This window comes from Salminus brasiliensis, chromosome 24, assembly GCF_030463535.1.
Source record: "Salminus brasiliensis chromosome 24, fSalBra1.hap2, whole genome shotgun sequence".
Lineage (NCBI taxonomy): Eukaryota > Metazoa > Chordata > Actinopteri > Characiformes > Bryconidae > Salminus > Salminus brasiliensis.
The window spans coordinates 26,243,145-26,255,836 of NC_132901.1; the positions used below are offsets into that span (position 1 = coordinate 26,243,145).

Below are 12,692 nucleotides of genomic sequence, written 5' to 3' on the forward strand. Positions count from 1 at the left end.
GGGGTAAATGTAATGTGGGGTAAATGTAGTGTGGGGTAAATGTAGTGTAGGGTAAATGTTATGTAGGGTAAATGTAATGTAGGGTAAATGTAGTGTGGGGTAAATGTAATGTAGGGTAAATGTAATGTGGGGTAAATGTAGTGTAGGGTAAATGTAATGTGGGGTAAATGTAATGTAGGGTAAATGTAGTGTAGGGTAAATGTAATGTAGGGTAAATGTAATGTGGGGTAAATGTAATGTAGGGTAAATGTAGTGTAGGGTAAATGTAGTGTAGGGTAAATGTAATGTGGGGTAAATGTAATGTAGGGTAAATGTAATGTAGGGTAAATGTAGTGTAGGGTAAATGTAGTGTAGGGTAAATGTAATGTGGGGTAAATGTAATGTAGGGTAAATGTAATGTAGGGTAAATGTAGTGTAGGGTAAATGTAGTGTAGGGTAAATGTAATGTGGGGTAAATGTAATGTAGGGTAAATGTAATGTGGGGTAAATGTAGTGTAGGGTAAATGTAGTGTAGGGTAAATGTAATGTGGGGTAAATGTAGTGTAGGGTAAATGTAATGTAGGGTAAATGTAGTGTAGGGTAAATGTAATGTGGGGTAAATGTAGTGTAGGGTCAATGTAATGTAGGGTAAATGTAGTGTAGGGTAAATGTAGTGTGGGGTAAATGTAATGTAGGGTAAATGTAAAGTGGGGTAAATGTAATGAAGGGTAAATGTAATGTGGGGTAAATGTAGTGTAGGGTAAATGTAGTGTAGGGTAAATGTAGTGTGGGGTAAATGTAGTGTGGGGTAAATGTAATGTGGGGTAAATGTAGTTTGGGGTAAATTTAATGTAGGGTAAATGTAATGTAGGGTAAATGTAATGTGGGGTAAATGTAATGTGGGTTAAATGTAGTGTGGGTTAAATGTAATGTAGGGTAAATGTAATGTGGGTTAAATGTAATGTGGGGTAAATGTAATGTGGGGTAAATGTAGTGTGGGGTAAATGTAATGTAGGGTAAATGTAGTGTGGGGTAAATGTAATGTGGGGTAAATGTAATGTAGGGTAAATGTAGTGTAGGGTAAATGCAATGTGGGGTAAATGTAATGTAGGTTAAATGTAGTGTGGGGTAAATGTAATGTGGGGTAAATGTAATGTAGGGTAAATGTAATGTGGGGTAAATGTAATGTAGGGTAAATGCAGTGTAGGGTAAATGTAATGTGGGGTAAATGTAGTGTAGGGTAAATGTAATGTGGGGTAAATGTAGTGTGGGGTAAATGTAATGTAGGGTAAATGTAGTGTGGGGTAAATGTAATGTAGGGTAAATGTAGTGTGGGGTAAATGTAGTGTAGGGTAAATGTAGTGTGGGGTAAATGTAATGTAGGGTAAATGTAGTGTAGGGTAAATGTAATGTGGGGTAAATGTAGTGTAGGGTAAATGTAATGTGGGGTAAATGTAGTGTGGGGTAAATGTAATGTAGGGTAAATGTAGTGTGGGGTAAATGTAGTGTAGGGTAAATGTAGTGTGGGGTAAATGTAATGTGGGGTAAATGTTTTGTGGGGTAAATGTAGTGTGGGGTAAATGTAATGTGGGGTAAATGTAATGTAGGGTAAATGTAGTGTGGGGTAAATGTAGTGTGGGGTAAATGTAATGTAGGGTAAATGTAATGTAGGGTAAATGTAGTGTAGGGTAAATGTAATGTAGGGTAAATGTAATGTGGGGTAAATGTTATGTAGGGTAAATGTAATGTAGGGTAAATGTAGTGTAGGGTAAATGTAATGTAGGGTAAATGTAATGTGGGGTAAATGTTATGTAGGGTAAATGTAATGTAGGGTAAATGTAATGTGGGGTAAATGTAATGTAGGGTAAATGTAATGTGGGGTAAATGTTATGTAGGGTAAATGTAGTGTAGGGTAAATGTAATGTAGGGTAAATGTAATGTGGGGTAAATGTTATGTAGGGTAAATGTAATGTAGGGTAAATGTAATGTGGGGTAAATGTAATGTAGGGTAAATGTAATGTAGGGTAAATGTAATGTAGGGTAAATGTAGTGTAGGGTAAATGTAATGTGGGGTAAATGTAGTGTAGGGTAAATGTAATGTGGGGTAAATGTAGTGTAGGGTAAATGTAATGTAGGGTAAATGTAATGTAGGGTAAATGTAGTGTAGGGTAAATGTAGTGTGGGGTAAATGTAATGTAGGGTAAATGTAGTGTAGGGTAAATGTAGTGTGGGGTAAATGTAATGTAGGGTAAATGTAGTGTAGGGTAAATGTAGTGTGGGGTAAATGTAGTGTGGGGTAAATGTAGTGTGGGGTAAATGTAGTGTAGGGTAAATGTAATGTAGGGTAAATGTAATGTAGGGTAAATGTAGTGTAGGGTAAATGTAGTGTAGGGTAAATGTGCACCAATCAATTGCACCTTCAAGCCTCTGCAGACAGGGGGCGCCTTGCGAGCACCCTCACTTTCTTCGACACCCAAAGTCCGACCAGTCAAGCCAGTGAACACATTTGGCTCCCCTCCTCGCGCTCATAACTCATTTGATCCCACACTCTGCGCGCGGACTGAACCGCATCCCCCGGCTCCGGGATCCTGGAGCTGCACAAATCCCAGCAGCAGCTCCGGAGCCACGCCCCCCCCGCCCCCCCCCCCCTCCTCCTCCTCCTCCGAGCGGGACCTCCTTAATGACTAATTTCCCCTCTCCCAGCTCGAGCTCCTCCTGCCTGTCCCACAACTTTCCCTCCACGCCTGCGATGCCCTGATCCCGGTCAACCCCCCACCCCACCCCACCACACCACCCGGCACGGAACACAGCGATGGGAGACCCGAAAGACCCAGGAGCCGCCGCGGTGCAGCAGAGGTCCGCCCCGTTCAGCATCACCAGCCTCCTGCTGCCCTCCAGGAGCGAGCCGCGTGGTGCCGGAGCGGCGGAGAGGGGCACGTCTCCCTCGGCCAAAGCCGGGGAGGACCCCGCTGACCCCAAGGAGGACCTGGCGGACCCCAAGGAGGACCTAGCGGACCCCAAGCAGGGTAAGGAGGGCAAGGAGGAGGACGAAGCACCGGCCAAGAACGGGAAGCTGGACAAGCCTCCGTTCAGCTACAACGCGCTCATCATGATGGCCATCCGCCAGAGCCCGGAGAAGCGGCTGACCCTCAACGGCATCTACGAGTTCATCATGAGGAACTTCCCCTACTACCGGGAGCACAAGCAGGGCTGGCAGAACTCCATCCGCCACAACCTGAGCTTGAACAAGTGCTTCGTGAAGGTGCCGCGCCACTACGACGACCCGGGGAAAGGGAACTACTGGATGCTTGACCCGTCCAGCGACGACGTCTTCATCGGCGGCACCACGGGGAAGCTACGCCGGCGCTCGGCCACCTCCCGCGGGAAGCTGGCCCTCAAGCGGGGGCTGCGGTTCGCTCCGCTCGCGTTGGGAATACACGAAAGCGCGGGTAGCCCTCTGTGCTGGCAGCTTTCTCCATTCCTATCCCTCCACCATCACCACCACCCACACCACCACCACCATCACCCCCACCACCACGGGCACTACAACGGCTCGTCGCCAACGGCCTTCCTGAGCCAGGGGCACGGCTACGGGGCGCTGCTAGCGGGCGCCGAGCCGCTGGGGAGCGGGGACGTGGGGAGATCGTTCGGGCTCACAAACACGTATGGGGTGAGCACGTCGCCCGTGGGGCTCCTGCACGGACAGGCGGCTTACTTTGGCTCGGGTAGCCAGCAGCAGCAGGCAGCCCCACTACCCCCACCACCTCCACCTCCGCCGCCGCCACCGCCGCCACCGCCGCCCGGGCCAGGGGCGCTCCAGCAGCGGTCGCTGCTAGCGGACACTCTCGCTACCACGCTGCCGCCCTTCTCGGCTGCGGGGGCGGGCGGCTTCGCCGGAGTGATAGCACAGCAAAAAAGGGTCGCACAGAATTCGTTTTTAAACTGAATCAGAGAGGATAAACCGGTGCAAATAAACAAAAACAACAACAACAACAAAAAAACAACAAAAACAGCAAAAACAGCAGTTTTGGTGACACTCGTGTGAAGGCTGCTGTTACCTTTGAGCTAAGACTGTGTCTAGATATGCCAAAGGTAACACTCTGCAGACACCCACTATTTATATACAGCATAAAAACTGCTCAAATAAGTCCAAGTTGATTAATTTAAGTTTTATATTTATGAAAAAATGTATTTAAAATTTCTAGGGTCATTGTATTCATCCGTCCAGTATACCAACCATCATATAATAATAATAATAATAATAATAATAATATAAATTATTTATGTAAATATAAAGTGTGGGACGTCTTTTCCTTGAGAAGCGCCTTAAAATAAATTCAGGGTAAGTGAGAAAAAATACACAAATAAGTGAGTGTAGGCTAGAGGTCACTCCACTTCTCCTCAGGTCACACAGGCCTTGCCTGCAGACTGCAGTTTTCTAGCTCTGCTGTGTGTACAGTACCATTATACCATTATGCAACACATTTTACATAGAGGGCCTTTTTTAACCTGTGTTTCTTACCATTAGGCATTTACCATTTGTCAGATATGCATATAGTCTTATGCAAAAGTCGGGGCACCCCTGCTAATTTAACATACAAAAAAAAAAACAGCAGGGACATATTACGTATTTAAGTATTTTCATTTATTAAATACAGAATAAATATCAGTTATGCTCTAAAATGTGCATTTTGTTCCATTTCCGTGGTTTTTTTTTAGTAAAAGATCCTGTAAAACTGTAAAACAGGATACAGCAATGTGAAGCAGGGTGCCCACACTTTTGCATTGGACCGTATTGTAACCTAGATAGGGATACAAGGGATGCATGGCTGTAGACCTCATATTAGCTAGCATGCCAAGCAGAGGTACTACCATCATGTCTCAGTACAGCATAACAACAACAACAACAAATTTACTTTAATTTAGTGGTTTTTTACGTTATTTTAAAGTAGCCTACTTGATCCTGGAGGCCGATCGCAGGTTAAAATCGACGCAAAAATGCGAATAAGGCCGAAATATTCATGCAAACACATCATAAAGGCAGGCCTTTCCATTAAACTTGAACCCGGCTGTATGTTTCCCCCTCCCAGTCCGCTCACTTATTCCGAAAATCCCGAAAAAGGATTTCAAAAGCACACAAATCTTCATTTACCTCTTTTTTGTTTAGTTTTTTGTGAGGAATGGCTGTTTATTTATTTCATACTGTTGTAATTTGAGTGTAGGTCGACGTTTTTAAATGCAAGTGGGTTTTTGCACTTTCATTTAGGCTAGTTTCGCTAACCCTGTGTACAAGTGTGTTTGTTTTTGTTGGGATTTGTCCTGTACTTTATAAAATGACTAACTTGTTCAGAGAATGAGATATGAAATATTAAAGTCTCTGATTTGTCGGTAAGACATAGCAGACGACCTGTTTGTGAAGTATTTGTGGGAACAGGCCAAGGCCGAAACAGCCTGCTTCAGCCTGCCCTCCTCAACCTCCTCAAGCAACGTTAGCTTAAAAATGGCAAACGATAAAACCCTTTTAGGACACTGGGGTCCGCTTATGGCAAAGAGATGAGGTTTTTTAACAGTTGAAAGGTTTTAAGGTCGTGTTATGTTAGGTTATAAAAGATCCTAAGGCGTCTTAGAACAGGCTAAAGGCCTAGAAGCCCACGTCTCGTGCAGTTTAGCGTCCATGAAAGCTTAGGCTGTTTTAATCACTGTCATTTACGGGACAGTTTAATCACACCGTGATTAGATTTCATGTATTTCCAGTGTTTGTGCAAACTAGCGAATACATTCTGGGTGCTTTTAGATTTACATTTGAGCTCAATTTTGTCATTAGGTTTGTTTTTATTCTATTTAACCCATTTGTGAAGATAATGGTCAGGTTGGACACCACCTATAATTTAGTACAAGCACCTGTGGGCTCAGTCTGTTATATACGGATGGGCCTTCATCTTCATTCGCACATCTCGGCAAGTTTGGAATAGTGGAATAGTGACCTATTGACCTGTATAGCCTAAATTTGAGCAAGCTTGTATTTTCAGTCTGGTGTAAACCAGTTCTTAAAATTCAATGTTTATTATGGAAGATCTAATCTTTTGACCAGTATTGGCCTAAATATGTGCAATTTCTAGCCTATATTTTTAACCAGTTATCAAAAATAAAAAACTACAGGCCAGGCCTTTTAGGCCAGGCTTAATGTCTCGCTGCAGGACATTTTTTTTTAGGACTTGTCCAAAATATTAAATACCTACTATGTGTAATGTCTGATGCTGTACTTCATGACAAATCCCACATAGTAAATATGTGTTTACCTTCATGTGTCACCTTCATTTAAAAATTATAGGGCAAATATTAGGTTATATATATATATATATATATATATATATATATCAAATCAAATTTTATTTGTCACATACATAGTCATACACAGTATAACTTGCAGTGAAATGCTTTTATGACAGTCTGCCCACATCAAGCTATACAATAAAAATCTACATTTAAACTTAACGAAACCTTAACTTAATGAAGTAAAGTGCAAAAGTGCAAAAGAAAATAAAATAAAAATAAAAATAGAATAAGTTACATTTAAGTTAAAGAATAAAATATAAAAATATGAAAATATAGAAATATAAGCAAAAAAAAAAAATACAAATATACAAATATATATATATATATATATATATATTGCCCTATAATTTTTAAATGAAGGTGTGTTGGACAAAACACTAGCTGACCTATTCCACCTTGATGGCTCACAGAGCTTTACATTAATTTAATTCTAACACTTAGACCTAATCCTCAGACTGAGGAGCCACTGGCGTTAAAGCGCTGCGCGTTGTTGTTTTTCCACCCGTTTTCAGGAAAGCCTCTCCTTCAGCTCTGGGACGCTTATGAACGCTCCCAAGCTGTGATTGGCTACATTGCTCGTCCTCACGGGCCAATCCGAGCAAAGTAGGGGCGGGGTTATTCGGAAAACGGGTGGGTTGTAAAATGCACGAATTTCCCAAAGGCCACGATTACTAGAAAGTAGGACAGTGTTTTTTTCACTTAATTAAAACCGAAATCGTTTGTAAACAAGCAAACAATCCGATTTAATTTGTATATGAGACACATTAATATAACAAAAACGTATTAACTGAGCAGTTTAACCGGTATGAAATTTAGTAAGCAGTGAGAAAAGTATGTAGCCTGTATGAAATTATATATTTTACAGCTTAAAATGCATTATGAATAATGTCTCATTTTGCAGCAGTGCGATTTCAAATTATAGCAAAACTAAAATGCATACTAGTATAAATACAAATAAGCCTGATTTCTTATTTAAAGCATATTCATAATTATTACTTATAAATACACAGGGAAAAATATGATGATAAATATAAAGACAACAATATATTATTCTTATTGTATTATTTACTTATTATTTGAGATTCTGAGATCATAATGTGGACACATTCAGGTTTACTTACCTTTAAGGTCAAATTGGCTCAACAGCAGCATTAATTTAGTTATATATTATAATATAATAACATATAATAACAATTACATTTAAACACGTAATATCAGCTTAGTAAATATAGAAAAAGCCTGAAGCGTCTCAGTCAGTAGATATTATCCATTTAAGAAACAAGCAGACAGACAATAAATAAAAATAAACATCCATACAAAAATAAACTAAGAATTACGTGGATATATATATATATATATATCATTATATATATATATAATTTGCTATATAAACTATAACACTGTACAGTGTACAGATATTTAAAATATCATTAATTATATTAATGTTAATAAATCAGGCTTCAGAAATTATATAGTTATATAGCTAATTTTAATAAAATTAGGGCTCTCAAAAATAAGGGTTTTAATAACTGAGAAAATAAGGGTTCTCAGTTATTAAAACAATATTTATAATAATATTTCTCACAGTATTATTAAATACCCCCAACACAACAGAAAGCCCCCCTAACGCTGCTGGGCTGGTCTTTAGGGACTCGTCTCATGACCGCCTGGGAACGTTCGCTAATTTCTCCCGTCTCTGAAGGTTCCGTTTACTTAAAATTAGCTAGGACCCCGCTAAGGTTCTCTAAAAATTAAACAAAAAATAATATTATTTTAGATATTGGTATAGTTTTATTTTTCTGCTATTTTTTATAACTGCGAAGCTAGCGTTTTTTTTTTTGTATTAAAAATAGGTTCTCTAAATTATCTTTAAATAACGTGAAGGTTCTCTGAAGGTTAGGCTAATTTAAGTTATATTTTTAAAAACTACAAATCTAGCTAAAAATAAACAACATAGGTTATTTATAGATTTTAATAATTTTAGGGTTAATAATACAGAGACGTTGAGGGACCGTAACGAGACGTTTTGGGAACCAATAATTGTAAAATTAAAAATATTAATTAAAAATGCTAATATAGTATAGACTCGATCAAAGCTAATAAAAAAAATTATTAGTACACTAAAGCTAAAAAATATATATATGTGAGCGTATTAGCTGATTGCTAAATGTAAAGAAATAACTATACAAAAATAAAAATATGTAATTTTAATAGGTTTACTTAAATAGATTATCTCAGAAGCATAATAATAATAATAATAATAATAATAATAGGTATCTCTCAAACAGGGACTTTTATGGTAGGAGTTTATAGGACGTTTATAATGGAAGCTGTGGGCTGTAATGGCTGCTGCAGCTCAGTCTAGGTGGAGCTGAATAATGTATATGGCTAAACGCCGGGCACTTACACACTGACCCAAGACGAAAAGTAGGACCAGTAAACTGAGGAAGGGGTTTAAGCAGCAAACAGCCCACAGTAGAGTCCATTTACACACCAGTACCATCAACCAAGAGCTCCAAGGACCAACCTCCACTGATAACCCCGAGTTCACATGAGGAGGCCACTTTCCCCGAAGGCCGCCTGAGAGTTGAGGAGTGCAGTAAGGTTTGAGCACTTACATCCAACATATATACCCCCATCAGCCATAACATTAAAACCACTGACAGGTGAAGTAAGTAGCATCGTCTTGTTAGGAGGGTGGATACATTAGGCAGCAGGTCTAGAAACGCCAGGTCTTGAAGGTGATGGAGGTGTTGAGGCAGGAAAAATGGGCAAGAGAAAGAATCTGAGACACTTTGACAAGAACCAGACTGTGGTTCTAGACGGTCTAGACGACTGGGTCAGAACATCTCCAAAACATCAGCAAGAAGGTATTGTGGGGTGTTCCTTTACGGTAGGCAGTGGTCAATACCAGCGCCAGGACCATGGGCACCTAGTTCGTCCATCTGGTCTGATCACATAGATGAAAACTGCTGTAGCACAAAAATGAACTTAATTGCTTAAAAATGAACACCTGCTATGACGCAAAGGTGTGTATGGAGCTGTATAGCTGCAGAGTGGTCAGAGTGCCCATGCTAACCCCTGTCTACGGCTATACAGTGGGCGTGAGAGCATCAGAACTGGACCATGGAGCAGTGAAAGAAGGTGGCCTGGTTCTTCTACATCATGATGACTGCCTACCTACCGACGGGACCAGGGTGCGCTAATGGCAGTGGCCTCCTCCAGGAACCTGCAGAACCTGTCCAGAATCAAGAGTTCAGGAATTCAAGGTGTCGACTTGGCCTTGACCTCCAAACTTCCCCAGTCGGGACCAATCCTTGGAGGCCTCACCTCCAAGGATCTGCAGTGTTTAAGGGCATATGACACCTTCACATTCACCTGTTTTGGTGAATCTCCAGCAACACTAGGCAGGTGGTTTTAATGTTATGGCTGATTTTTGTATGATGCAATCACATGTATAAAATGATAAAAGATATTGGGACTGATTTTACCCGGAATGTCATGACAGACCAAGGTAGCTTTTATTGGTAGAAGGTTAGATGTGCAGTAGAAGGAATAAAATATAGAGCTAGAATACACTCTGTAGAGCTATAGACTGTAACGGCATAACGTCAAAATTTTAGGCTCTTCAAATCTAGGCCTCAGTGCCTATAGTAAAATAATAATAATAATAATAATAATAATAATTATATTTAAAATAATAATAATAATAATAATAATAATATTTCAATAATATAAAGTCTGTAGAAAATAAATAAATAAATTAAGATTTTAAAATTGTAATACTGTTTCCATTTCTAAAGTGGAGAGCAAAGGTCATGGGAGGTCACATAAAAATGCAAATACATAATTACAGTATTAATTAGCATTTTTTTTTTTTTAGCATTTATTAGCTTTTGGGTATTATTTTAATATTTAAACCCATGATGTATGAGCTACACTATATGGACAAAAGTATTGGGACACCTGCTCATCCATTGTTAATTCTGAAATATTAAAATATAGAGTCTATCTTGCTTTTGTTGGAGTAACTGTAAACTCTACTGTTCAGGGAAGAAGGCTTTCTACTAGATTTTGGATGAGCATTGCTGTGAGGATTTGGTTGCATTTACTAACAGTGAACGGTGTTAGTTAGGTCAGGATGTTAAAGAAAGCTCATCACCCCACCTCATCATCCCCAACTCGCCCCAAAGTACTGGCTGGTGCACCAACCATCATTACAACGCTGGGGGTCTTTATACCCCTCTAGCCCATGCCTGGCAATAGATATGCTGCCAAAAAGTTCATAATAGGTGCATAATCAGCCCTAAAATATCATCAGCCGGTCTATAAGGCTAACCAAACATGTCTACGCCTGACTACACTGTGGGTGAGCGGGGAAAGCTGTGCGAGTCTGAGCTCATGGTTCAACCATTCCTCTAAAAACAAAGGTTCTTAAAAGGTTTGTACACTGTTCCATGAGGGACTTCTGGGGTTCTTCGGTTTGAAACTGTGGAGGAACCTTCGAGGAACATTTTTCTTCAAAAAAAAAAAAAAAAACGTTTCTGAAAGGTTTCTCAAAACATCATAAGAGGTTCCTCCACAGTTTCAAATTGACGAGGCTCCAAACGTTCCTCAAGGGTCTTTCAATTTGAGTCATATTAGCAGTGAATGTACGGTTCTTCAAAAAAAGGCTTTGAACTGGTTGAGAATCTGGGGAATCTGTGAGGTTTCAAAATTGAGGTTTTCCATTCTAACACATCTCATGTACTAAATTAGATCTTGTGAAAATGAAAGGTTCTATAGGGAGCCAAATGTAGTTCTTCTGTAATTAACACCATATACAGTGTAAGTGGCAGTGGAGAAAAATGTAAAATGTACATGAATAGTAATGAGCTTTTAATGAATTTTGAGGTTGAAGCGATGTGTCAGAAACAGTATGTCAATTAAAATGTTAAATAATGTGTTAAAACTGGTCATGAACACTAATTACTAATTACTTTTAATAATCGAATTACTTTTCTTCTAGAACATTATCTTTTATGACTATATATATATATATATATATATATATATATATAAATATGACAAATTTTTTCACGTATGCTGATAATTTCATAATACCATCCCCTACAGTCCCTAAAAGTTACCATTTTTCCCAGAAGTAGGTTATATATATATATATATATATATATATATATATATATATATATATATATATATAATTTGTTATAAAGTAAACACAGATATACACAGCATATGAGAGTACAATAAAAGCATCAATAGAAAGTGTGAATGGAAAACAGTAATAAAAAAAAAGAGAACTAATATTAGTATTATAATTTGCCTATAGTTACAACCATTAAACAATCAGACAGGTGTAAAAGGTGTGTGTAATGATCTAGTATCTATGTTAATATTAAGGAACCATTTATTTATTTTATCAAAAACATTTTTTCTCACTTAAAGCTGGTAAACCATATTTTTACAGCATTTCAGGTTTTAGTGTTTTAGTGTGAAGAGTGTGCAGTGTGAAGTGTGAAGACATATTATGTTGACATATGCTGATCATTTGATTCTAAGATTTACCATTTCCCCGCAAAAGGGTTTGGACAGTGTACGTGTACAAAAGAGTTCCACAGGTTTAAAATCTCATTTAATGCTTTTTTATTATTATTATTTTTTAATAGTATTTAACCCAAACACAAAGGGAAAGTACCATTTCCACTGCACGGCAATCCACATATACACATAAACTACGGCCTTAATTAATGTCTGTTTAATCAAATATAAAGTTAGCGTATTACTACAGACAAACAAAAGTTATAAAAAGTCATGGAGCGTTTCTGTTGGTCCATTCATCGTGACATCCTGATACAGTATAAAGAATAACGGTCAGATTCACATTTTGGAGAAATTAAAAAAAATAGATACAAGGTTTTTGGGTGACCACAAGTTGGAATATATGAAAATGTAAAAATTGTGTGACGCTGATTAAAGAGAAAATGCAAAATATTAGCATTTAAAAAAAATGTTGTAGTAAAATATAAGCTTAATTAAGTGTGGATAAAGGGGTATCAGTGATGTATGTCTACACATCCCCATCTTTAGGCATAATCATACAATCCAAAATTAAACATTGTCAGACATTTTTGACCGTCAATTTCTTTTAAAAAATGATTTTAAATATCTTATAAGATGTCTCTATTAGATTCAACTTCTGTGAAATGTTTGTATGTAAACGTGTGTACTTGTGTAACTTTTCCCATTTTTTTTTAAAGTGTATTTTAAACCTGGTCTAGGAGACGTTTTTTGTTTGTTTGTTTATTTGTTTTTTAAATATTATTTGTATTAAGATTTTACATCAGGATAAAAGTACACACAGTTACACACAACAC

At 38.5% G+C, this 12,692-nt stretch overlaps 1 protein-coding gene across 1 annotated transcript; it reads left to right on the forward strand.

The window, feature by feature from the left end:
• Window positions 1-2,616: 2,616 nt before the first annotated feature.
• On the forward strand, window positions 2,617-5,332 carry foxg1d (forkhead box G1d). The gene has a single exon (XM_072670197.1). It carries the CDS (start codon window positions 2,792-2,794, stop codon window positions 3,923-3,925), a length of 1,134 nt encoding a protein of 377 aa, XP_072526298.1. The 5' UTR covers window positions 2,617-2,791; the 3' UTR covers window positions 3,926-5,332.
• The last annotated feature ends 7,360 nt before the right edge of the window (window positions 5,333-12,692 follow it).